The 26,095-nt window shown below is 39.3% G+C and overlaps 1 protein-coding gene across 6 annotated transcripts in view; it reads left to right on the top strand.

Annotated features, from left to right (window-relative positions):
• The window catches only part of LOC107378702 (CUB and sushi domain-containing protein 3), a 434,947-nt gene that overhangs the window by 328,913 nt on the left and 79,939 nt on the right, over positions 1-26,095 (top strand). For all 6 annotated transcript variants that reach the window (XM_070550820.1, XM_070550818.1, XM_070550816.1 and 3 more), the window contains 3 exons: positions 2,030-2,203; positions 14,798-14,980; positions 17,211-17,387. In XM_070550820.1, coding sequence (XP_070406921.1) covers positions 2,030-2,203; positions 14,798-14,980; positions 17,211-17,387 — 534 coding nt within the window. The remainder of the gene's footprint in view (positions 1-2,029; positions 2,204-14,797; positions 14,981-17,210; positions 17,388-26,095) is intronic.

Below are 26,095 nucleotides of genomic sequence, written 5' to 3'. Positions count from 1 at the left end.
CCAGTGTCCTTATTTATTTCTTTATTTATTATTATAATGATCGTAGGTTGAGACGCCTGAATCAGAACGCTAAAACAAAATCACGACTGTGGATTAAAAAATACATGAAGTTGAATGTTTTCAAAAACATCTTCTCTAATTAACAAATACATAGTCACAAGGACTTACCGTGAACTAAAGGAGCCTCACAAACTGTCCATTGCTGCAGGAGTGCAGGCTTTCATCAGAGAACATTCCTATCATCTCTGTCATATTTTGCAGTCTTTTATGGATGAAGTTCCAATAAAACATTAAATCAAGCTTCCCACAGGCCCAACTATCAACCACACAGCGAGAATGATCCATCTGCTTCGCTGACTCCTCCTCCAAAAATCCTAAATTACCGAACTACAGGCGAAACGCGTTGTTTCTTGCCACACAATACTGTGATGCAATGCGAGAAACATACACACTGACATCACTAAAGATCCTCCCACACATGCACAAATACAGAACAAGGATGCATCACAAGCGTAACACACGCCTCGAGTAGGCCCCAGGATTTAACACAGAACACGTAGGTTCTTCCTGTTTTCACCCACTTGATCAGAACATGAGTGTTAAATGAAACATGACCTGCATTTGTAAAGCTTCTTTCTTAGACGACTCTGGAGCAGTATACACTATAGTGAATCACTTACACCGATGATGATGAGCTACATCATAGCCACAGCTTCCCTGGGGCGCGCTGACAGAAGCAAAACTGCCGAGCACAGATGCCACCGGTCCCTCTGACCACCACCAGCAGGCAGAGAGTCTCGCCCCAGGACACGACTGACACTGACGGAGCCATCAGTGGGATTTTAATCTGCCATCATATTTTTGACTTTCAGATTTTGTTCTTCATTTTGATGAAGGCAAAAGATGGATTCAGCTATAAAGTGACAAGTGCCTGCTTTATTGTCACCTCCTTGGAACTAAAACAACAAACTGCCTTTGTGCCTTATTTAGGTTAGGAAGAGCAGACGCATGGCCCTTTTTAGATGTTTTGAGTTGTTTTAACTAAGTTCGTTGGCACAGAGAGATAATAACCAGAATAATAAAGCATATTAAATAGATGGGATTCCTGGAGAGCCTGAATTGTTAGCAAAGAAAAAATAAAGAACGAGGATCAGGCAACAGAAACACTGCACAGATGAAGCAGAACTAAACCCACCATCTGCAGACAGAAATAGTAGAGTAGCTTGGAGGTATACGGGGGCAAACACTTCTCTGATCTCATGTAATGATATATTTTCATTCGTGTGGAATATGACCTTAGACAGATGATCTGAGGCAACCGCAGAGCTTTTCAGGGTGAAGATGTTGAAAATCTGAGTGTCTACATCAGTGACTGATCTGAGCCTGACTCAGCTACAGCCCACACGTCTAAGAAGAGACTAAAGATACACTGACAGCATAAGAGTCACCATCACTCTAAAATTATACAAAGACTTCAGACAGCCTAACTGCATATGACTTCCTAAAAACATTAATTTGTCATCTCAGTTATTCTTGTCCAACTAGTTTTGAAGTAGCAACTTTGAACAAGATGTCAAATGACTTTTTCTCCCCTAAAATGAGCCTGATATTAAAGCAACCCAACTCAAATTAAAGCATCAACTTGACGATTTAATGACCCATCCATATGTTATTTATATCACTGTGATGATGTGAAAGGCCTCGGGTCTAGATCATAAATCAGAGTGTCTCATATGAAAATGCACTCAAATAGCTCTTTTAATTTAAACATCTCTTTATCGAATTCAAAGTTCAGAGCAGTTTATTGGACTGCTATTTGCAAAATTTGACAGAACTTTTATTAAAATCTAGATTAAACTGTGTGTAATTTATTAAAATGAGGTAAAATGATAAAGGAAAGAAGAATTTATTAAATAGAAAACTGGGTTTTTATTTCTAAAATGTTGGAGGTCTTTTCTGTTGAGTGGGCTGAGGCAAACAGAAGTGAGCTCTTTTTCTCTTGTAATCCTCTTCCTGCTCTCCCATCTAGAGGTGGACTGTGGTCACCCGGGAACACCCCCCAATGCAGCAATGATGGGGGAGAAGTTCACGTTTGGAGCCACGGTGCGATATTCCTGCCTCGGAGATCGTCTGCTTATCGGAGACTCATCACTCACTTGTCAGCTGAATGGTCACTGGACTGGTCCTCTGCCTCACTGCTCAGGTACACACACACACACACACACACACACACACACACACACACACACACACACACACACACACACACACACACACACACACACACACACACACACACACACACAAGCACAGGCACACATGAAACATTCTCCTGCACATAACTGTTGTTGCTTAAGCTGTGACATTAGTCTTATACTGTTTAAAGTTTTTTAAAGTAGCTTATGTTTTTAAAAGAGTACATTCATGGAAAAACAGAAGTTTAATAGTAATAAAATATGAACTCCATGTTTGGTTACATTTGGTAGTTAGAAATCATCCACTCAAAAACAAAACATGAACAGCCACTTCTATGGCACCTTTAGCATTAAATATATTTAAAAATCTCAATCCAAGATCACATTGTGTAGAAATCACAGTTTTGTTAAAATCTTGTAAAGAACATGATGCACAATTTCATGCTATTCCACAACATGTTGCACAATCTGTTCAAAGTCTGTGGAGGTGCTGTGAACTATTCTCAGCTGCTGCATCTGCTCAATATCTACAAACTCTTGCCTGATTTAAAGTCATCTCATTAACTTTGATCTTCTGATCAACCGTTTGGTAGAGCCTGTTTTAGTTCCTGTGTCATATTGATGCTAGAACTGGAATGGTCTGGAAAAAGAGACTGAAAAAATAACTAACGAAATAAAAAAGCTAAAGTTTAAAATAATAGTCTCCTACACCTATCTCCTGCATTAGTGTTACTCTAGGATTAGAAAAGCCTGACAGATCTACGTTACACTGTCACTTAACATTCATGGACTCACTCATCTTGACTAACGACGGGGAAGGTTGTGGTTCGTTTTGTGTCCAGGAAACAACAGAAAACATCTGGGCTAGTAGAAACTAACCATTAGCATTAGTAACTCCACCTCACAGCAGAACTCCCCTCAGCTGGAGTTCAGCATTGTTACTGCTGCACTTTGCTCCGTAAAGCTCCCGCTCCTGGTCTTGCATGATTCAGCACCCTGGACAGCGTCAAAGATGCGACTCTTCCCCTCTGTCCTCCTGGAAGTGGCCAGCACAGCTGCAGGTTATTTGTGGAGATACAACATCAGCATAGCAGAGTGAGCAGGGTCAATGGTAGACTTGTGTTGCTGTTAGCCAATCAGAGGACCAGAGTACATCCTAGAAGGCATTCATTCCTACTAGAAACGACCAAGGGAGATGTAATAAAAATATGAGTACATTTGACCTGAAGTTAAAAATACTTATAAACCATACATGTTTGATATAATTTTAATTATAACTTATTTATATGTATATTTATATTACAACAGTATATCAGAATTCTAACTGCCAGAAATTTTCTAAAAAATTGCAAAGAAAATAATGTCCTACCTGTATATATTTTTTGTTTGTTTGTTAGTTTTTAATAGGATAACATGAGACCACAAGTAAGGCTATGTGGTTTATTATGACAGATCATTTATTATCCTCCAATATTTGTGGCAAATACAACTAATAATAAGTTTGTGTAAAAAAATAATCAGGGAAATGTAAGTGTTTGATAAGATGCCATAGGGTTAGGGTTTGCCATAATGATTTCACTGACAATGCATCCAATTTCAAGGCTTTTTCAGCTGCTGTTGCTATCAAAAAGTTGTAATTGTTGGTTTTACTGTTCCCAAATAAGGTTTAGCTAACTGGCATTAATCTTACTTTATACAAACTCAGCAGTGCACCAAAGTCTAGACTCTAAGGATGAGTTATTGTGGTGATCAACTGGTTGGACCACTAAACTTGAGAGAAGCTTAACACCACAAACCATTTGTGAGGAGAATATAAAAAAACACAACTAGCAGACCAAAATGGTGTCACTCCTGAGTGTGTTGGCATTAAAAATATACTACCAGTGCTCTCAGCAAACCAAGGCAATTTACTTCTATCATTCTCAGGAATTAAAACATAAGCTGATAGCAACAGCCTTTAATTCCTAGATATGTAGTTCATTAACACTACACAAGTATGGCCCCAGTGGAGCTTGTGGAAGTTTTTTTTATTTTAATATTTTTATTTCTGATAGCTGCTTGGTCCCAAAGTATTTGACCTTTTATTATCCACAGGTCTACTCAGAAACAGAACACATTCAAGCAGGCACTCTTGTGCTTTATCTCACGCATTTGCATTTGGCTGATGATTCTTTAAAATACAACTAAGGGTGAGCTGGTGCCAAAATATAACTCAAGCTCTTTTCTTTTAGTTGCAGTCAGGTGTGGTTTTCATACAGCTAACTTTAAAATGTAGATGTTTGTGGGAGTAAGTTCTGCTCTGTGCTAAAAGACCTAAATTAGTATTAGAAAAAGAAACAAAACAAGTCTCTTACTCCCAGACTGTCTTTGTCATAACTGATTTCCAAGAAAAGAAAAGCAAAAGTGTCTCCGAGTGGTGAACTGAAAACTTCTCCTTAATCCCTCCATGCTTCTCTTTTCTCATCACACTTAAGCAGTCCTGACGATTTAAATGGATTATTTTTTCCTGAATGTTCACATGGTTTGTTAAACTTACTGAAGCAAAAGTAATGTTTGCACAAGGACTTGTGTTTTTTCCCTTCTTATTTTCAAACTTTCTACCTATCTCTGCTACGTCGTATTCACTCAGACAGCGTGAAAGTAGTTAGGCAGCAGGGAAGAGAGACTGGCACAGGCCCACATCCATCACCCAGTCCGGGTTGGCCTTACTTTTTTGGCTCATGACTGACATTCAAAGGCTCATTGATGTCAAAGGAAAGTAAAGTCAAATCAATGTGGTTTCATCCTCCAGAAGACCCTCTGAACGTATCAGAGGTGAATCCTCGTGTCACGATGTGATGTCTACACACAGCAAATGGCTTCTTCGGGCCATCTTCTGCTCTGAGCAATGACACTTTTCTATTTACCTCCCACTCAAACAATGTTGGAAAGTTTATCTGTTCTATCATAGCATCACTTTTCTCAAATGGAAGATGGCTTTCATTGTTGATTTAGCCTCTGCAAATAGGTCCAATTAAATACTTGTGGGTTTGGATAAACGATGGAGGTGGAATATGTTGTAAATGTCAGACACCATGGGGCTCCCTAGATGTGTTGTGAAGGCCAAGCTTCAGCGTTTCAGAACTGCTTTTCTAGTGGGAGACTACTTACACATTCCTGGTGCCTATAGCTACGATATAATTTATTGTTTTTAGTTTAAATGATGATCTTTTTGGTGACAAACAATCTTGCTGCCTGTCAGTTGTGACGTGTAGCCAGTCAGAAAGTCAGGTGACTGGAGCACACTGCAGGCTCCTCCTCTGCTCTTATTCCAAAGTCGCACACGCCTCACCGTCTGAACCAACATCTCTCTGTGATGCGAACAAGAGGGTAGAGGGAGTGAGTGTGTGCCTGAAGTAAAAATATGAGCAGCTCTGTAATGTAGTTATTTTTTTATCACTTACTGCTTAGGTTTAAAAACTAATTAGGAATCTGATATTGAGATGATTAGATCAACATCCTGCTGTTTTGACAGATGAGTCTTTCTTAAAATAGCGATGAGCAATTACACATAATATCTCATTCTGTAGTTTACTCTAAGCTGTTTCTTTCCCACCAAAATGGGCTCTGCTGCATCTAATTTAAGGCAAAAGAGTGAAAAAGTGTTTGCCCTTTACAGATTGCTTGTGTTTCTGCATTTTGTCACGCTTAAATATTTTGCATCAGAAAACAAATTTAAATATCAAAAACAAGCAAGAAGAAAAATAACCAAAATGCGTTTTAATTTGATAACTGCTTCTAACATATTTCAAAATTCTGTCACATTGTTTCCCAACATTTAAGGTCAAAGGTTTTCTCTTCCACAATTTTCTGAAAGGGAGCAGATGTGATGGGTCCATCTGTTACAGCAAGTAACTGGACCCAGACCAGCCCCAGACCATCACACCACCACCACCATGTTTGACTGATGGTGTGATAATATATCTCTGAAATGCTGAGTTAGGTTGACTCCAGACTTTAAAATGTTCCACTTTTTTCTCCTCAGCTCACAGAACATTTTCACAAAAATATTGCGAATTATCAAGACATATATATATATATATATATATATATATATATATATATATATATATATATATATATATATATATATATATATATATATATATATGCTTAGATAAATATTTATTAGCAGTTATTTTTTTTTTCTGAAATGTGATATTGGCCTTTCTGTTCTTTTCGGTTAACGACCCATAACCCATGTCCCATGGGACAAAACCCCATTGGGTTCATTAAACCTGGACATTTAAGGGGTTAAAAGCCAAGGCTGCCAGTTCACCTGGGGAGATTTCTTAAATCTCCAGGTCTGGCGTTAACAAGGCCTGATGGATCTGATCTCGGCGTCCCACTGTACCAAAGGTGAGGCTGCTTTTCCATGTAGGCGGGTTAGAATATTACCCCCCACCCACACACCCACACACCCCCACCCCAATAAATGAAATCAACCAAATCTTGAATTTATCAAGGTTATCTTTGATACAGATGTGTGTTTGCTGATCTTAAACATTAAAACAAAACTGGGGCCTCTATGTTAGGAGAAGGAATAATTTCTCACAGCACTGGATTCTGCTTCATGTCGGGGAATAAAAATGTGAAATGACAGATTAATAGTATTTGATTAATTCAGTGTAACACAAATCAACATAAACTGATCGTGTTCAAAGGAAAAGCCCGTATGAATCCACTCCCACACATTTAAACTGACAGCGGCCCAAAGCTGTTTACATATTGAACTAATTGAAGAATCTGTTCATCTGAGTTTTGGATTTAATCCTAATAATTGTCTAATTTATTAACACAAAGGAATTTGATTTGCTCATATTTGCATTTTGCAAATATGAGCTTAATAATTATCTCACATTTTTCAAATCAAACATTTCATTTGTAGTCAGACATAATAAACCAAATATATTTTTTTCATTGTAAGATTCAGATTATTGTTATTGATGTTCATCATTTTTGAGGATTATACTGCATCGGTGCTCGTGATTAACTATGAAGCAAGCAGCATATGAGGAAGAGAAGAACCCACTGTAAATCACTCGCTCATGAGACTTTCTGAATTCACTCTTGTCAGTAAACATCTGCTACAGTTACAGGAGCGACTGGAATCACCGCACAGCTGGAGCCGAGTGGTTGCGTACGAGAAGAGAGCAAAGTTGTGGTGCTGAAAATGTCTGGAGACTTAAATTACTGCAAGTGTTCATCTTTGCTGCTGGCTTTCAGTTTTCTGCCACATTAGCATACGTGTCTCAAGTGTTGCTGATCCATTAAGTGAAATGAGCAGTTTAGATTCACCTTTGCTTTTCTCTTTTATTCTGTTTTCTGACACGTTTTCTAACATTTAAAGATTGTCACTCAGTGTTAAAGCTAAAATCAATTTCTCATTTTTGTAAAATTAGATTCCAAGAAGCCAAACTATCTTCAATTATTTTTAAATGAGTCTTGAGTAAAAGCCCTTTGGTTTTTCTGAAAGTCAAAGTGTTTATTCGTTTTTTTTTTTTTTTGCTCAGTTTTAGTCCAGTTCTTGTGCCATTGTCATCTATAATGTATAATTAAGCCACTTATCATTGACCTATGCATCATTCAGATATAAAAAGCCTCCTAAACTCAAGAGGTGTGTCTACACGTAACAGAAATGTTACAAAGAACAAAACAACTTACTTTTAAATACCTGCAAATTTTTTTTTATTATTTTATAAAACGCAACGCATTCTCACACCCAAAGCATCAAAATATGACGCGTATGACAAAGTGTCAATATTTGACGATTCGGGATGCCCCAGCGCGTCAAGAGATGACGATCAGGGACACATTGATGACGCAGCGTCCCAGAGCTTCAATATCCGACGCTGGTGCTGAGACGGCCATTAGAACGACTTGTGAACTTGTGAACTACTTAACCTTCCCCTCACCTCAATCCTAACCTTAAGGTCACAAGGTTAGGATTGGGGTGAGGAGAAGGTAAAATAGTTGAATAATGTCCGTGTGACCGCGGGCGTCAAACACTGACGCCAGCAGAGCCACATGTTCCTGCGTGTCCCTGATCGTTGTCTCCTGACACCCTGGGGCACCCCGAATCGTCATATATTGAGGCTTGGTCACACACGTCATATTTTGACGCTTTGGGTGTGAGAATGTGTTGACTTCAACAAAGATAAGCAGAGTTTTTGCTTCAGTGCCTGAATCGGGATTCTCAAACGTAATATTGACTGATCTAGTTTTGAATTCTGGACGAGGTTAAAGGTCCAGAGAACTACAGATTATGCTTTTAATCTACGTTTCTTTAAACTGAATTAAATGTTGCTGTAGGACTAAAACAGTTTCCCCGTGAGTTTATCCTGATCATATGTACTGAGAATAACTCTAGTGCACTATGGTTTTATAATCTGAACGTGATTAATGTGTTTTTTCTCAAAAAATGAAGTTTATCAATATAAATCAGACCCATCAAACTGATATGTTAGTCCTTTTCCCTGGAATTCCATGTTCAATACTTTAACCACACACTTTTATGAGACACACAGTGATGTTTTGTTATAAAGCATCTGTAAGTGTTTAGTATGTCATTAATAGATCATTTGCAAAGTATTAGGTAATGATGTACAAAACATTTACAAACAGGTGTAATGATGTTTATAAATGATTAGGTAATGGTCAATGAAACATTTACAAATGATCAACAACATATTAGCAAATGCTTTATAGATTATGTATAACCCTCTGCGGTCACAATTGTCATCAGTTGCAAAGGATTAGGAGGAAGCATCGAATTATACATGCTTAACTAAATGATTATAAATGATTTACTAAACATTTAAATGATCATGGAGTCATTTGTAAATCAATTTTGAACATTTTCCTCATTTCAGTATTAGTGAAATGCAAAGCCTTTATAAACCCTTTTCAGGTTATTAATTTTCTTAAATACAAACGTCTTAAATGATCCTCCTCCTCGGGGTGGCTGGGCTCTCCCCCATGGGCATCTGGCCAGGATGCCTGCTGGACGCCTTCCTGCTGAAGTGGTCTGGGCACGTCACACCAGGGGGACAGACGTAAGACTTACCAGCAAACTTCTCAAAGATGAACGGGTCATTCCATCATGTCTGAAGATGTCTATCTTATAATCAGTCATAACAACTGGTCAGCATTTGCATTTTACTGTAAACCTTTTGATTCTCACAGTTCCAAATCACGTTTTTAAAATTTGGCTACACCTCATCACTTATAGATGCTGTAATAATCATTTATAGCCTTCAGAAACATTAATAAATGACATGTAAACATCTATAAACACTCTATAAAGACTTTTTGTTTGCCATAATGTAAAGTGTAAAATCCTCATCACTTTTACATCTTGTAATAATCATTTATAGCCTTCAGAAACATTAATAAATAACATGTAAACATCTATAAACAATCTATTAAGACTTTTTGTTTTGCTTAATGTAAAGTGTGAACACCTCATCACTTTTACATGCTGTAAAAATCATTTGTAGCCTTCATAAACTTTAATAAATGACATGTAAACATTTATAAACACTCTATTCATATTTTCTGCTTCCCTAATGTAAAGTGTGAACACTTCACGGCTTGAAAATGTTTTAATAATCAATCATAGTTCAACAAATAGATTTATAAAGGGTTTTTAGGTGTAGCATATTACATACACACTTTTGTTACCCAACTCTAGTGTAAAATGATACATAACTGGTCACAGAAAACAAAACACAAACAGCAATACATCCTAACAATATTTTACAGTAAACTAATCTCTTGGATAACATCTACATGTCAGACTGGTCGGCTGGATTCGGGAGTTGAGCTTGTAGAGAGCGTGGTTTCACAGACTTGGAAGTGATAGCATCGGTGAAATGCTGGCTCACGATTTAATCTAGGAATCCCCGAGCACTCGACCATCAATGAAGTGACACGGAAATGCTGGGTTTTCCAGAAGTAAGTAAGAACACTTACTGTGAGCGGATAGTTCGTAAGATGGATCGGTTGATTGGAAACTCTGATCATGGATCTGAAGAAACGCTGACTGAGTGGTGAGCTGGGGAGGCGACTTCTGTATATAGTTGCGGTTAGTGACGTAGGTGTGACGTGGAGGGAATCCCCACGAGGGGCATGCTGGGAGATGTGGTCCATGGTGGAGATCGGCTAGCTGGGAGAGGCTGGCTTGGGGACTTGGGTTCTGACACTACAAATTCTTACCAAAGGAATAAACACAAGAAGATTTGAAACAAAAAGAGCCTTTATTATTTAGACAAAAAACACCTTTATCAATAAAGCACCAATATCATTAATCAGGCGACCAAGTGGTCCTTCTGGATGATCTTTAGCAAGCCATTCATACCATTCAATTACTGCTATATGGTCCAATAGTACGTTCTCGCTACGGTTTCCCCTAAGTCTGATAGATAGATAGATAGATAGATAGATAGATAGATAGATAGATAGATAGATAGATAGATAGATAGATAGATAGATAGATAGATAGATAGATAGATAGATAGATAGATAGATAGATAGATAGATAGATAGATAGATAGATAGATAGATAGATAGATAGATAGATAGATAGATAGATAGATAGACGACAGACAGACAGACAGACAGACAGACAGACAGACAGACACAGACAGAGACAGACAGACAGACAGACAGACAGACAGACAGACAGACAGATAGATAGATAGATAGATAGATAGATAGATAGATAGATAGATAGATAGATAGATAGATAGATAGATAGATAGATAGATAGATAGATAGATAGATAGATAGATAGATAGATAGATAGATAGATAGATAGATAGATAGATAGATAGATAGATAGATAGATAGATAGATAGATAGATAGATAGATAGATAGATAGATAGATAGATAAATAGACAGACGACAGACAGACGACAGACAGACAGACAGACAGACAGACAGAGACAGACAGAGACAGACAGACAGACAGACAGAGACAGACAGACAGACAGACAGAGATAGATAGATAGATAGATAGATAGATAGATAGATAGATAGATAGATAGATAGATAGATAGATAGATAGATAGATAGATAGATAGATGATAGATAGATAGATAGATAGATAGATAGATAGATAGATAGATAGATAGATAGATAGATAGATAGATAGATAGATAGATAGATAGATAGATAGATAGATAGATAGATAGATAGATAGATAGATAGATAGATAGATAGATAGATAGATAGATAGATAGATAGATAGATAGATAGATAGATAGATGATAGATAGATGATAGATAGATGATAGATAGATAGATAGATAGATAGATAGATAGATAGATAGATAGATAGATAGATAGATAGATAGATAGAGGCAGACAGACAGACAGAGCAAAAACAGGAGTGGGCCCAAAACAGATCCTTGGGGTACCCCGCAGGACAGATTGGTAGAATCTGACATGATTTGGTTAATATAGACACTGAAACTTCTGTTAGAGATGTTTGACCTATACCAGTCTAGAACAGTTTGGTTTCCCCACAGAGTCACTGTGTCTGTTAATTAAAGTGCTGTGATCAATAGTGTCGAAGCTGCAGAAATATCTGACAAAACTAAACTTTAAATTACCTCCCTTAAGGCAGATTTCCTGAGTTTTCCCCTTTCAGAAATTATGTATGATTTTTCAGAAATCCGCAAAAGCGATCATCTTATCATGTACTGTGATAAAATGTAAGCAATACGTCTTTTTTGCTAACCACGCCCCCTGCCCTGCAGAGCTCCATGCAATAGGAAACTGAGCGCCGACCAGAACTAGCCAATAGCGTTAGACTACCGCTTACTTGCTTAAAATTTAAGGAATACCTTGGCTGCTGCAGAGTTGATGAACTTTTCACAGACAATCGAGTCTCTAAAATATAAATATATATGAGAACACAACATGACTTGAGAACAATACTCGTAAAACGTGTTTTAGCTCTGTTGTCGGCTACAGAAGCACATATATAGACAGAAATGTGAAGTCGCCATCTTAAAAAAACTGAGTGACAGACTTTATGTGTGAAATGCTTGTCAGCCACTAGATGGTGCCATCGGATAAGAGAAAGACTCTGGAAAGAAGCTTTAAGTGTTTCATGGATGAATATAGAGGCAGCTCCAGACTTAAGTATGAATTTCACATTCAGATTGTTTCATATTTATCACACACAATAGTGCATAAATGGGTTGTTTTATATTATTTGTGTGTCCTATTTGAATCATTGAATGCTGCAAAAACTACAGTGACGTTCATTTTGGCCTGGGAGTTTGACCGACAGCCTTCAGCTCTTCCAACTTGCATTTAATATTTAGTAAATGGCCTGTATTTGTATAGCACCTTCCTAAGGTTCCACAAACCCCTAAGGTGCTTAACAATCATTCACTCATTCAACCCAATATCCAGAAGAACCAGCAGTAGTAGTTTATTTTATTGCCAGAGTGATTCATTGGCCAGCGTTTTTTGGCTTGGAATAAAAAAATAGCTTTTTTATTCTACACAAGATCAGGCGTTGGACTCAGTATTAGTTTAAAAGCAGCCAATGGGGAGACGTTTCTTTAGAAAGCCTTGTTCTCTTCAGACCACTTGAATGGATGACATGTAAACTTGTCCTTTTGAAAGTACAATATACAGAAACGAGGAGGAACTCAAGACCTCCACTCAGCCCCCCGTAAATATTTTAGCACAATTAGGCACTATGAAAATAAATTTTTGAGAATATTCATCACCAGCAGCAGAAATTGGATGAAGAATTCCCCAGAAGTCCAACCTGGCATCAAGCAGCATCTCTCATCCATGCAGCTTTTCATGCTTTGGTCCATCTGCTCATCTGTCCTCTCTTGTTAATTAGTAAGACGGTGCTTGAGACGGCTCCCCTTTTGTCCTCATCTGGTGTATGGCTGAGTTTAGTGCCTTATTATGTCCTCACTATGAAAGGAACCCTGTAGAATGGACGTGGAGTTAAATCTAATCCAAATCCAACCACTGTCCCAATTAGTGACATCATAGCTGTCAGCACACACGTCGCATCAGCTCAAGAAGATTTAGCGATCAAAAAAAGTCTAATCTGCTGTTAGAAAAGAAGACAAAACACTTCCAGGTACAATACACATAATGCACCAGTCCAGCCTAATGTATGCATGCACATGCTGGGAGATGTCAGGTCTCTCACGGCCACACACACACACACACACACACACACACACACACACACACACACACACACACACACACACACACACACACACACACACACACACACGCACGCACACACACACACACACACACACACACACACACACACACACGCGCGCCAACTGCAGCTGCATGCTAACTTATCTGCTTCAGCTGTGAGTCATTGACCTGACAAATGCAGTTTGTAGACACATGAGCTGTGGGATGTGTGCAGATGATATGAGGTTTGTGTTTGTGCTGTAAGACTTTGTCAACACGTGCAGTATTACAGCAGCCGTCTGCAGCTCAGTGCACAGCGGTTAACCCGAGGGGAGGCATGCACGGGGGTTAGTGTGCAGCTCGAGAAACAGAATCTCAAAGCCAATAAAGAACAAATCCCTCACAAAGATTTTCTATTTTAATATACATTTGAATATTTATATCTGTATCTGTGCCTCGGATACTGCAGCACTTTATTTTTCATCTCATTTTTGTTTGTAAGAGGGATGGGAAGCACGAGCTGCAGCAATGAATGTTGGTTGATGTTTTGCGTTGTGGCGTTTGCTCGTCCTCCCCTGCTCTGAGAATGTCTCTTCAAAGAAACTCCCCGACCCCAAAGACCCCATCCTGACTAGCAAATCACTCAGTTTAGCTCACAACATCAGATCTTCAACAGAGAACTGCACTGGCCTGATTCCATACCTGTAGTCTTTCTTTATTTCTCTTTTCCCACGGCTGAAAAAGAGATGTCCTATTTCCTTCACACATAAGAGACAGACCCAATAACACAAACAAGGCGCAGCATCTTTTTAACTGATGGTTACAGCGACAAGCATGATGATACTGACCGTGCTCCAAGTTCCTGCACAGAATGAGAGACAGCGGGGATAGTTCAGGACAATGAAAAGGCGTTCATCGGTAGCCCCAGAGGTCAAACTGGTTTCATAATTTCTTCAAACTCACAGCTGGTTGCTTTTTAATGCTGTCCTTGCTGGTTTAATGGTCAGAAAGCTTCTGGCATCAGAAAGTAGTGCTCAGCCAGGTTGTTGGCACGGTGACAAATGGTAAATGTTCTTTACTTATAGGAGTCCTTTTAACCTTAGCATTCCCAAAGTCTAAAAAAGAAAGAAATGGGCTCCAGACCTGCTCATCGGTGCATTTTGTGTTCTAGCTCTACTTTCTGAAGGACTCAAAAGTTTAAGCCAAAGCACTTCCTGTGTTTTCCATCTGCCTGGCGAGCAGCGACAGCACGAACTGAGCCACTGCCATCCCAATTCAAAAGGATCCTTCTGAGAACACGACGGTTTAAGCAGGTGGCATCTTCATTGTCTGGTCTTCATTGCTCCGTGTTTGGTTATCTTCTGTTGCAGGCGACTCTGTGGGCACCTGTGGGGATCCTGGCACACCTGCCCATGCCAGCAGGGAAGTGGGGAACTTTAAAGTGCGCAGCAAGGTGCGTTTCACCTGTGCAGTGGGACACACGCTGTACGGCTCGGCGGAGAGGATCTGCTTCCCCAATGGGACCTGGTCGGGCAAGCAGCCCTTCTGCAAACGTGAGGAGAAATCTCTAAAAACCTCTGTGGTGTTTAGATCTAAACTGTTTCAGACGTCTCATGTTAAGCGGTGACTTATTTTTTCAGTTAGGCATAAAAATGACTTCTATACATGCTTGAGGTTACACCTGACTGAATACGATCAGCTGATCAGCTGAAGAAGCTGAGAGTGATCAAATATTGATGACATCATGAGAACATTTACATGTTTCTCTCCAAAAAGAGAAAGCAAAATGTTTTGGTGTGGAACCAGAATTCACATCCGCTGTGTGGCTTATAAAGAATTCCAACTGCACCCAGATCCAATATAAACACAAACATTTGTCTGCAGCATATTGGCTGCATTCTAGCACATAAACAAATGATATTAAAAAAGATCATAAACACACTACTTCACCAGATGGATTAATGCCTCTCTGCTGTAGTCTGGTACTTTCTGCCAGCTCGTGGTGCTGTGACTATCTCCTACAGAAACCCAAAAACAGACGTATTCATTCCAGACACCTAAAGCCACTCTTTGAGGATTGAGATGAATGAATCATTTTGGATATCAGCTCACTGAAGGCCAGCTCCACATCTTGCATAAATTACCCCCCAAGGGTCAACCGGATATTGAGGCACATGTTTGACTGCTCCTCCTCTCCTCTACTTACTCTTCGCCAGCTTGGAATGATGCCAGTGTCATTTTTAATATACCAGAGCACTTTTCACTCCCTCTGAATCACTCTGTAGTGTCTCCCTTGTTTCCCGTCTTCATTATCTCCCTTTTCCAACGCTGCTCCTTTGATTTCTCTTTGCCTTAATCCTGCCGTCGATCTGTGAATCCATCCCCTATCCACTTTTCCATCAGTCCCTCCCTGTATCACGCCCTCATTGCTGCTCTTCCTTTCTCTCCCGTTCTCTTTCTTACCTCACATCTCTCCGCCCCGGGCTCTTCATCCCTCCATCTCCCAGCTGAAACCCTGATTTAAAGATTATTTTAACCATCTTTCCAACTCAGGAGGGAGCGGGGCAGAAATTCACTGGAGCCTGAATGAGTTTCATTGCTGCCTGTCTGTGATTTAATGCCCTGTATAGTGTTAAAGCTCATCCATCCATTATTCAGGGTCTTTTTACAATCTACTGATAGCAGTCACTGTGAATATTCAGCTTGATAACCTCTCACATGGCCACCAAGGTCTGTTTTTGTCATCATGTCTGTCTTAAATTATTGAGGAGGGAATCTGAAAAGATTGCCGAACTTGATTCCTGTTAAATGCACGCACATGCACCCGTACGCTACACAGATCCGGAGCGCATTTGCAGTATATGTGAGTATTTGGCCTGCGGCATGTTGAGGTACAGTATGGGCCTGAGGAATGTATTCGCATGCCGACACGTTTGTGCGAATGCATATGAGGTAAATGAGAAATTACCGCCGTGCTAGCGGCGCGTATGTCTCCTGCAAGAACCACCATTTCAGATTTTCCAGGCAATTAGGTGATTGAGAGAGCAGATCAGTGTGTAATTAGACATGTTATGCAGGAGAAGTGAGAAACGTGGGAAAATCTGTTCTGAAAAATAAATAAATAAATAAATAAATAAGCAGCTTTAGTCGAGGACCAGTGTCTCTTCCAGCTCGTTTTTTTTCCAAAAGTCTTCAAACTTATCTCTGAGTTTTCACGCCGTAGAAGCAAAACGTAATTATCCTCGCAGTCGTTTTGTTTTTAGACGACTCTAAATGTCATTACCGCTAACTTGATAATACGAGACCTCGCTTTGTTTAATGATGACTCATCAATATTGCTGAGAGGTTTAGACCAGCGCTGCACCAGCTCTGCTCATTAGTCTCTCCCAATAAAGCTCTGATTCTTTATCGATTATTGGTTCGTTACCGTTTTGGCTCTTCTCTGGAAGTAAGTGCAACGTTGATTCTCGTGATGTAAAGAGCTCTCTCAAAATCAGAAACTCGTCTTTTACTGAATCCTCTCGTTGAGTGGATATCACACCGAGTCACGACACCTCAAATACGTATGTCATCAAAAGAAGCTGCAGTTTTGTTTCGCTAATGTATCTTAATATTCCTTTGAAACGTGAAGAACAGAGTTTCTCAGCAGTTCAGTCACCTTGAGAGGCCCAGAAGGGGTCTTTTAGCCACCTCTGTGGTTTTCATCTCTCAGATTGTGAATCACTGATATAGAAAATCCATTACAGTTTTACACCTCTGACCTTCACATCCTCTCTCCTGCAGCGGTGCAGTGCGGGAACCCAAGCACACCCGCTCATGGACGCCTTTTCCGCGTGGATGGAACCACTTTCTCCCACTCCATTGTGTATTCTTGTATGGAGGGATATTTCCTCACCGGGTCGCCCACACGGCAGTGCCTGGCAAACGGCACTTGGTCCGGATCAGCTCCAAACTGCACAAGTGAGTTCAGCCTTTGTTGGACTAGTGTGGAACTGTTGGTTCTTTAGAAGACGACATTGATTTAATATGTTTGCATTAGGAAATAAACACCAGTTCAAACTTTGTGCAGTCCATGTAAAAAGGAAAAAATGAGCCATGTGCAAAATGGAAAATCTACACAGTTGTTTCTTCATCATCAATTCGACTGAAAACGAATAAAAAATATAACTATGTCAGCCAATTTCATTTATATTGGATACAAAGTTCAAAAACAGATTTGAAAAACATCTCCCAGTGTAAAAAAATGGATCAAACACTTAATCAAAAGACAACTTCAGCTGAAAAAATATGTATATATGTATATATATATATATATATATATATATATATATATATATATGTTTACACACACACACACACACACACACACACACACACACACACACACACACACACACAGTACAGCCCAAAGGTTTGAACACACCTCATTCAATTAGTTCTCTTTATCTTCATGACCATTTACATTGGGAGCTTCTCACTGAAGGCATCATAACTATGAATGAACACATGAGAAGTCCTGTACTTAACCAAAAAAGGTGATATAACAAATGACGTGTTTTATATTTTATTTTCTTCAAAAAAGGCACCCTTTGCTCTGATTACTACTTTGCACACTCTTGGCATTCTCTTGATGATCTTCAAGAGGCTAGGGTAGGGTTAGGGTATTTGAAGAGTTAGTCACCTGAAATGGTTTTCCAACAGTCTTCAAAGACCACATCTTGATAGAACTATAAACTTGTCGACATTGTCTTCTGAAAGTACTGCTGGAAAATACCTGCTTGCTGTGGACAGCGGTGGCTCATCTGGTGGGTGTCATTTTTTACTTCTGTTATGCGTCATCAGAGTTGCTCAGCAACAGGACATTAGCTGCAGCCGTCTAGTTTAAGCCACATGTGCTGCTGTCTAAAGTGTGCAACACAGTTATACATCTGAATGGAAACTCGAAAGGCTTCTAGACCAAACCGAATGTTTCGTAATACCAAAATAGAAATATGAATACATGTACTGTTTTACCCCAATCATATACAGGGTTTCTTAACATATTATATGATAGCATTGCTTTCCACATGCAACATGTTGCTCCTTACTATTTCTGCAGATCAAATAGAAATGGCCTTTTTCTCACAGCTGACTAGAAACTGGACAGTTTTATCGTTGCTGTTTATAAACATTTGATTCTGTTTTCACTGAGAACATTCACTTCATCTGCACTTTTTCTGCTGTGGCTTTAAGAAAAAAGCTAATAAGTAGAAGGTGTTTGTAGATAAGAACACCGAGCGGTCATGATTAACTTACCTGGACTTCTTAGTCAAGCATAAATAGAGAAAAGCCACACATTAAGATCACACTGCTGGTTTCAGGTTCACTTGTTTAGAAAACGAAGCTCAATGTAGGAAGTGTAAGGTTGGGCTTTCCTGTGAGAGTCATGAGTTCATTCCAAGAGAAATGATTTATTTTATAACTCCAGCTGATGTATTTTTAGTGTAGAAAACCGGAACAGCCACTGCTTCCATTTCTTTGTGTAATGCAGAACAATCAGACTCCATGTGAACAGATAAATCTGTTCTTTTTTCTCCTTTCAGATAATGTTTCTCCTATTTCTTCCAAAGCAACACATTCAAACAATCAACCATCAAGCAAAAATAGACAATAAACAAAAAATCTCTGGAAACGGTCAAGACTGGCAGCCTTTTATTTTCTTGATCTCAGCAAATGAGTCTTTCAGGAATTAGAAACCATGTTTTCTATATTTAATTTGCACCAGAACGACTATCACAGAAAATTACAGACTAATCCTCTCCCTGAAATTTACCGCATTCCCATTTCCCATCCCTTTTGCCTATTATTGTATTACAGGAAAAGATAAATGACATGGGGCTAATTTTCAATTTTTGGAGTAAAATGGGTCTCTAGAGGGAAATGCACAGGAGAGGAGGAAAAGATTGGAAATTGGATTGAATAGTAATGATCAAAGGTGCAGAAATCCAGAGGAGCTTTCTTGCTGTTTTATTTCTGCCTTACTGTTACTTTAAAGCCTGCAGATGCCTAAACGTATTCTCCTTTCTACGATCACTTCCCATTAAAGTTTACTGGTCAGCTCAGGGACTTCGGCACTTGGGATTGGCTCACTGTGCCTTCATTAAGGAGGGAATCATTTTCACGGTTCACAGGAAATCGATCATGCAGGGTAGCGGATCAAAGGCATGCAACATTTTCAAGGAGAAAGACAAAAGTTATTTGTTTCCTCAAAGTCGTGGTTTGATAAATGACATTGATAGAGCATGCTAAAGAATCAGCAAATTAGCTGAAGAGCATGAGAAGACTTGCTCAGTAAACTGCAGTAAAGCCTTAAAGCACTTAATGTGATAAACGGTAAATATAGATTTTTCTGCAAGACTATTTGTCTTATAATGGCCTGCAGTTATGTTGATTAATGTCCACTGTTTTTTCATATTCTTCATCCCTTATTGGTATAGACTGATGTGAAGGATACAAATACGGGAAAACTTTATATTCAGATTATTTGATTTAGAAGTTGCTGTTTTTTTATATTCTTCTCAGAAGTGATGCAATTATTCCTGTAAGAGCTCGAGTGGAGTTCAGCAGTTTGGTGAGACAATCGTTCATAAAAGACGTTTAGCCGAACAACTTCAGCATCATCTTAATAAAGTTGTTGTTTAGTTTTTTGTTTCATTCATGTAAGAGGAAACAAACAGAATGTACATTTCAACACAAAACTCTGAGTGAAAAGGAGCAGAGAGAAGAAAATATGATATCATCTTCCTCCTTTACAAAATAAAATCTGAAAAATTATGTTTTTATTAAAAATAACAGAAAACAGGATTAAACATTCACTTTTATGTGTTTTTCTATATTTTCTTTTCAGTTACTTATTATATTGTGTTCCTGAGCACAACCAAGTTTCAGGTCCAAGTTGAGGCATATTTTATTTGTTTCCCTGCTTCAACATACCTTATTTATATCAGCAGGTGATTAACAGGCTTCTGCTGAGCCTGATGAGCTGCTGAACAGGTAAATCAAGTATCTTGGAGCAGGGATACAACTAAATCATGCTGGCACTTGGGGATGGGAGTTGTCTAGCTCTAGTGTTGTAGACAGTTAATGTCACTGACTGGTGACCCCTTGGTTATGAGATGTTCACTGGACATGTCATGTATAGGAATTTACAGAACCAACCTATAGTCAGTGGATTTGAGCCTTGCAGCTTCTATTTGCAATTTTGAGTCAACTTATCTGACTAAAGTTGTTGAAATTATCAATGTCTTAATAAAATGTCCTTAGGGCCCTTCCCTTTGACCATAAAAGCATGCTTACAAATGCATCCAGGTTACGGCGTGGTCACCTCAGGTTTGAGTATTAGTTGTGTCTGTAGTTGGCCTCAAGTAGACGTTATTACAAATGATCCGAACAATTCATACGAAAGGTAAAATATAGTAAATGAGACCAGTTCTATAAATGTTTTATTAACACAGAGATGGATGATGATTAAAAAAAAAAACTTTTGTTATTTTTTTAAAGGTGTTTCTCTGGACACTGTGGTGTTAGTCCACTAGGATGTTTTCATTATGGTTCAGTAATCGGTCTCTAAAGCTGGGATTCCAAAAGTCCTAAAGTACTTAGAAATCATGATGTGGCACTGCACAATGTAAGATTTGATGGATGCCAGCCTGTTTGAGTTATTGCAGCAGCAGCACTGCATCACAAACATCTAAAGGACATCAGCTGAAAAAGGAAAGAAACCCTTAGAAAGATGGCAGGAAGGATGAGGATGTGTTCATTACTGGGATAAGCTGCTGGTTGCTGCAGTTGGACTCAACACAACCTTTCCATAAGATTCTCCTACAGCACCAGTAGGGTCAGTTTAAGACTTGAATGCAATGACAGCCATAGCTTACGACCCACAATGCCTGTGGCGATGGCGGCGGAGGAGTTGTGTACCTGCCTTGTTATCAAAGGGTTTGCAGCCCGCTCAGTCTGTCGCTGTCACTTAACCCACCTTGCCTGTTGCTGGTGGTCAGAGGGACGGTGGCGGCTGTGCTCGGCAGCCCCACCTCCGTCAGTGCACCCTGGAGCAGCTGTGGCTACACTGTAGCTCATCACCAGCAGTTATATAAATACAGGCCATTTGCCTGCTTTACCTTTTTCATTTGTTTAAAACAACAAAGACTAAAAATGGTGGCTTACACCAAACCACTTAGTGTTCTTCAGTATAAAATCACGTTCTATAAACCCAGGTTCACTTATGAGTTCAGAAGACATCCAAGCCCCCAATGTACAGTACCTATTAGTTTCTGCATGGATGGATACCACTTTGTGTGAGTGCAAGTATTCCCATGTAAGACTTGTGTGCAATGACAGCCCCAGAAAGTAGTTTACTTCCCACAATGCCTGTGCAGTCAAAAGAAAATCAGATATGGCTGACAGGTTAGTTTCGGCAGGCACTGCAGGCATATTATAAATGACTGCGTCTCAAGCATCAAATAATTGCCAATTGCACAGCCATTTATTCTTCTGACATGTATTACAGGTTGGGTGGAGGAACCTTTGTGTAGGCAGAAGAAAGGGGTTGATCCAAATAAACAAACAAAAATGCAAAAAAATACTAATTTTACTTTATATTTCAGACAAGGCTGCTTATTTGCTTATTGAAAAATAAAAAAAACATACGTGTCTTTATTAGATTTATTATTGGCACAGATAGGATCCACGTTCTTTCACCCTAGACTGTATTTAGCATCACATGGTCTGTGTTCAGAGAGGATTTATCTTTAACCAGTAAATCCTTCATGGACACAATTTTGGTCTTGCAGCAATAAACAAACACAAGTGATGATGAAGTCCTTGCCAGCAGCTGAAAATCAACAAACTGATTTGAAGCAGGAGGGTTTAGCAGAGACATATGCATCACACTGGCTTCTTACATTAAGGTGAACAAAGTCAAGAAATAGTTTTTCTAATTAGCGTACACAAATTAGAGCCTGTGGAATGTAACAAGGCCTAAGGAAAATCCAGTCAAAGACTGGCAACTGTAATTCAATCAGAGATGGCGCCGGGTTGTGACCTGAAATCGCAGTCGGCCAACACTCAGCCATCTGTTTGTTATGAAGAAAATGAGCCATGAGAAGGAGCCAAGAGCAGACATGTGAAAAGCACGGTTATTATCTTTACAAGGCCCTCTGCTTTAATTAAACACATGAATAATAACATCAGATTTAAATGTAAACATGTAACGAATGCATGATGAAAAGCAGCCATACTGATGTTGTACTGGTTAAAGTTAGCGTGGTTACAGTTTACCCACCTGTTGTGCGTTTATCGGTGCAACACCGTTTCAGACTTTACTGTAACTTCAACTGTTTGTATTGCTCTGAACAAACACAGTTGATCATTTTCTACACATTTCATTATGTATTTTTTAAATGTATTGTTAAAGAGAAAATTCACTGAGAAACATTTTTTTACCCATTATTTTTGAAAATGATCAGTTACTCTGATTTCAACATGGAGGCTGAACATGACCTACACCTATCTCCTGCAGTAGCTTCTGATAGAAAACAAACGGTGAAACTCTCGGATTACAAAATCCTGACAGGTCTACGTCACACTGTCACCAACATTCATGGACTCACCCATCTTGGCTCATGGCAGGGAATGATGTTGTTGGTTTCACGTCCAGGAAACAGCAGAGAATGTCTCTGCTAGTAGAAGCTAACCTTTAGCATTAGCAACTCCACCACACCGACTCCTCCAGGCTTGTGTTATTTGTGGAGATAAAAGATCAGTGTTGCAGAGCAAACAGTCTGTGGTAGAGTTGTGTTGCTGTTAGCCAATCAGAGAAGAAATGTCTAAATGCATGGTGGCGCAGTTGTTAGCACTGTTGCCTCGCAGCACGAAGGTCGCAGGTTCGAAACTCGGCTGCGGCCTTTCTGCGTGGAGTTGCGTGTTCTCCCCATGCATGCATGGGTTTCCTCCGGGTACTCCGGTTTCCCCCACAGATCACAACATGCCCTATAGGTTATAAATTGTAAGTCGCTTTGGATAAAAGTGTCTGCCAAATAAATAAACATAAACATAAACATATCAGGAAATACGACTCCAAATCCTGTCGTCTGAAGCTACTTTCTCCTCCAGGTGACTTCTACGTCCTCAAGTAGGCACACTGAAGCTTTTTATTCCGCCAAGAACGACTTGCAAGGCATTCATTCCTGTTGGAGACCACTGCCGATGTAATAAAAATATTAGTAAAATTAACCTTTAAGTTCAACAACTCTTAATTCAAAGGGCCAATGCTCAGTTTTTCATTAAACTACTTCACATCAGTTGTATGAGGATTTTATCACGATATCTGACATGTATGACGGACTATTCAGTTCAACCTTTAGCCCCACATTCCACAAGTGGTGGGAGATATAACAATGTTGAATTTTTGAATGTTAAAATTACTGTTTAGTTGTATTTTGCAAGAAAATGAAAAGTGCAATAAACATGTTTTATCATGTACAACATTTCTAAATTATTCCAGTCATTCCAGAATTTAGGCCGGATCTTTTTTTCTGGAATGAGTGTAAATCATTTTGTGCAGTGTTTACAGAACTCTATTTACTTTTTATCTTTATTTGATCATGCTCTAACGTAGCATACGATAATGATTGTATATTTCTTCAACTTTATCTGAAACTGATAAACAATCAATAATGCCCTTCTAACTCTAGAAGGCTGCATTAAACAGTAAAAAACTAGAACATTGGTGGTCTTTAGAGTCTCTCAACAAGGTCTTCAAGCAACAAACAGCTGTAGCAAGGTTCTGGTGGTTCGTGATCATGGAAGCAGCACATCAGGGTTACATGTGGCGTGCACTGTACTCATGATGTGGAACCCATGCAGACCGATGTGGCATGGTTGTTGAGAATTAGAAATGGGACGGGCCAAGTTGGACTCAAGTCTAGGCCACGTCACCAACATCACGTTAGCATAACATGATGATTTTCATCCTGATTCAGTTCAACAGCATCTTGCCAGGACCGGGCCTGGGGTGTGTTTAAGTGGTGGGCGTATGTCACAACTGGCTTGAGAACATGCTGCTGATGTTTAGAACATGAAGATTACCACGAGCATGGCAACACCTCATTTGTCTTCCAGCTAAAACTATGGTTTTGCATATTTGTTACAATTCAGCCACATTCCTACAGATCATGATGAAGGCAAGGTCTTAATCCAGTGTGAACGGGGTTTTCGATTATACCACAGCATTTCTGCTTTTGAAGCCGTTTAGATGGCTCAGACCTTGCATCAATCAATAAATCCACTTTCTTCCCTTTGAAACCTCTTGAGTAGCTTTTGGGGTGTAATGTTCATCAGTATCAAGAACTGCAGCCCAAAGAATATTTTAATTTTGGGAAAGGCCCAAACTGTTTATTTTGTAACTGATGATATTTCTGCAGATTCTTTAGTTGATTCACTCTGTTTCACTTTACCAGGAGCACCCTTGACATGGTGTGTTTATTAGTTGCAACTTCTAAACTGCAAATACTTTTCTGAAAGCCAATCCTTTCATGAAATTATGTTTATTTCCATGAATATTAATATTAAAAAACATTTTAAAGTATCAAACACCTGCCACTGTGAAATCTCATCAGCCATTCATTACTTTTCACATTTAAGGAATTTCTTTGTTTCGGATTCATTAAAGTTTCACCTAAATGTTGGCCAGTGGTTCTGCTCAACGGAAACCTTTGTTTTTTTTTGCTAGAGTCCTCCATCTGTCCCCCACAGATCAACAAACTGCCATGCACTCTTATTCAACAGTTAAGTGATGACTTGCCTAAAGGCAACACCCAGGACGGAGCTACTTACAGTATGTTGAAACAGCAATTCAGAGGTTAAATCAATTCACAGCAGCTCTAAATCAGTTTAATGTTACAAGTGACAGACAACAGGGGAGCAATTAGTAGTTACTAATCATTGCTGCATGATTACCACCTAGTTATTGATGAGCTTTCAGCGCTGAGTTTCTTGCACCAAGTTCTTCAGTGGAGCCCTTAGCCACAGTAATAACATGACCTTCTGGTGAACAATAGTAGACAGGTGCATGCACATTGTTGGTACCAGTATGTGACACAGCTGATTCACATATCTACAAATAGGTTATGAGGTTATTATTCAGATACCTGACTTTTTTACTCTGTCATGACTTTGGCTCCCGTGATTTCGATGGCTCATCCACTGGAACTCTCTTCTTGGCTGTTAACTACTTCCTTCAGCCAGAAACCTCTGAAATTTGATGTTACATATTTTTGTGCTGCCTACAGCGCTGTAACTGTTAACATGCTGATGGTTTTTATTTTGCTGCTATGTAGCTCTGTTGACAATTGACAGCTAAACACAACGATGGTCAACGGGGAGGAGCCCTCCAGCCAGAAGTGGTGGGGGCACGAGCTTGGGCGTGTGATGTCATGCATCAAAGGGACTAAATGTTTTTAGAAAGTTTTCTTTTGCTGTTTTAGAACTTTTTATAAGATGCTTAAATTTTGTCAGCAGTAGCTCAGGAATTAGAGCGAGTTCTCCAATAATCGAAAGGTTGCAGGTTCGATCCCGGCTCCCACCAGAGAATGATGCTGTTGTGTCCTTGGGCAAAACACCTCACCCTC

The sequence above is a fragment of the Nothobranchius furzeri genome, chromosome 5 (genome assembly GCF_043380555.1).
Source record: "Nothobranchius furzeri strain GRZ-AD chromosome 5, NfurGRZ-RIMD1, whole genome shotgun sequence".
Taxonomy (NCBI): domain Eukaryota; kingdom Metazoa; phylum Chordata; class Actinopteri; order Cyprinodontiformes; family Nothobranchiidae; genus Nothobranchius; species Nothobranchius furzeri.
Note: the sequence above shows the minus strand (reverse complement) of the source record. Positions and strands in the feature narration are given on the sequence as shown.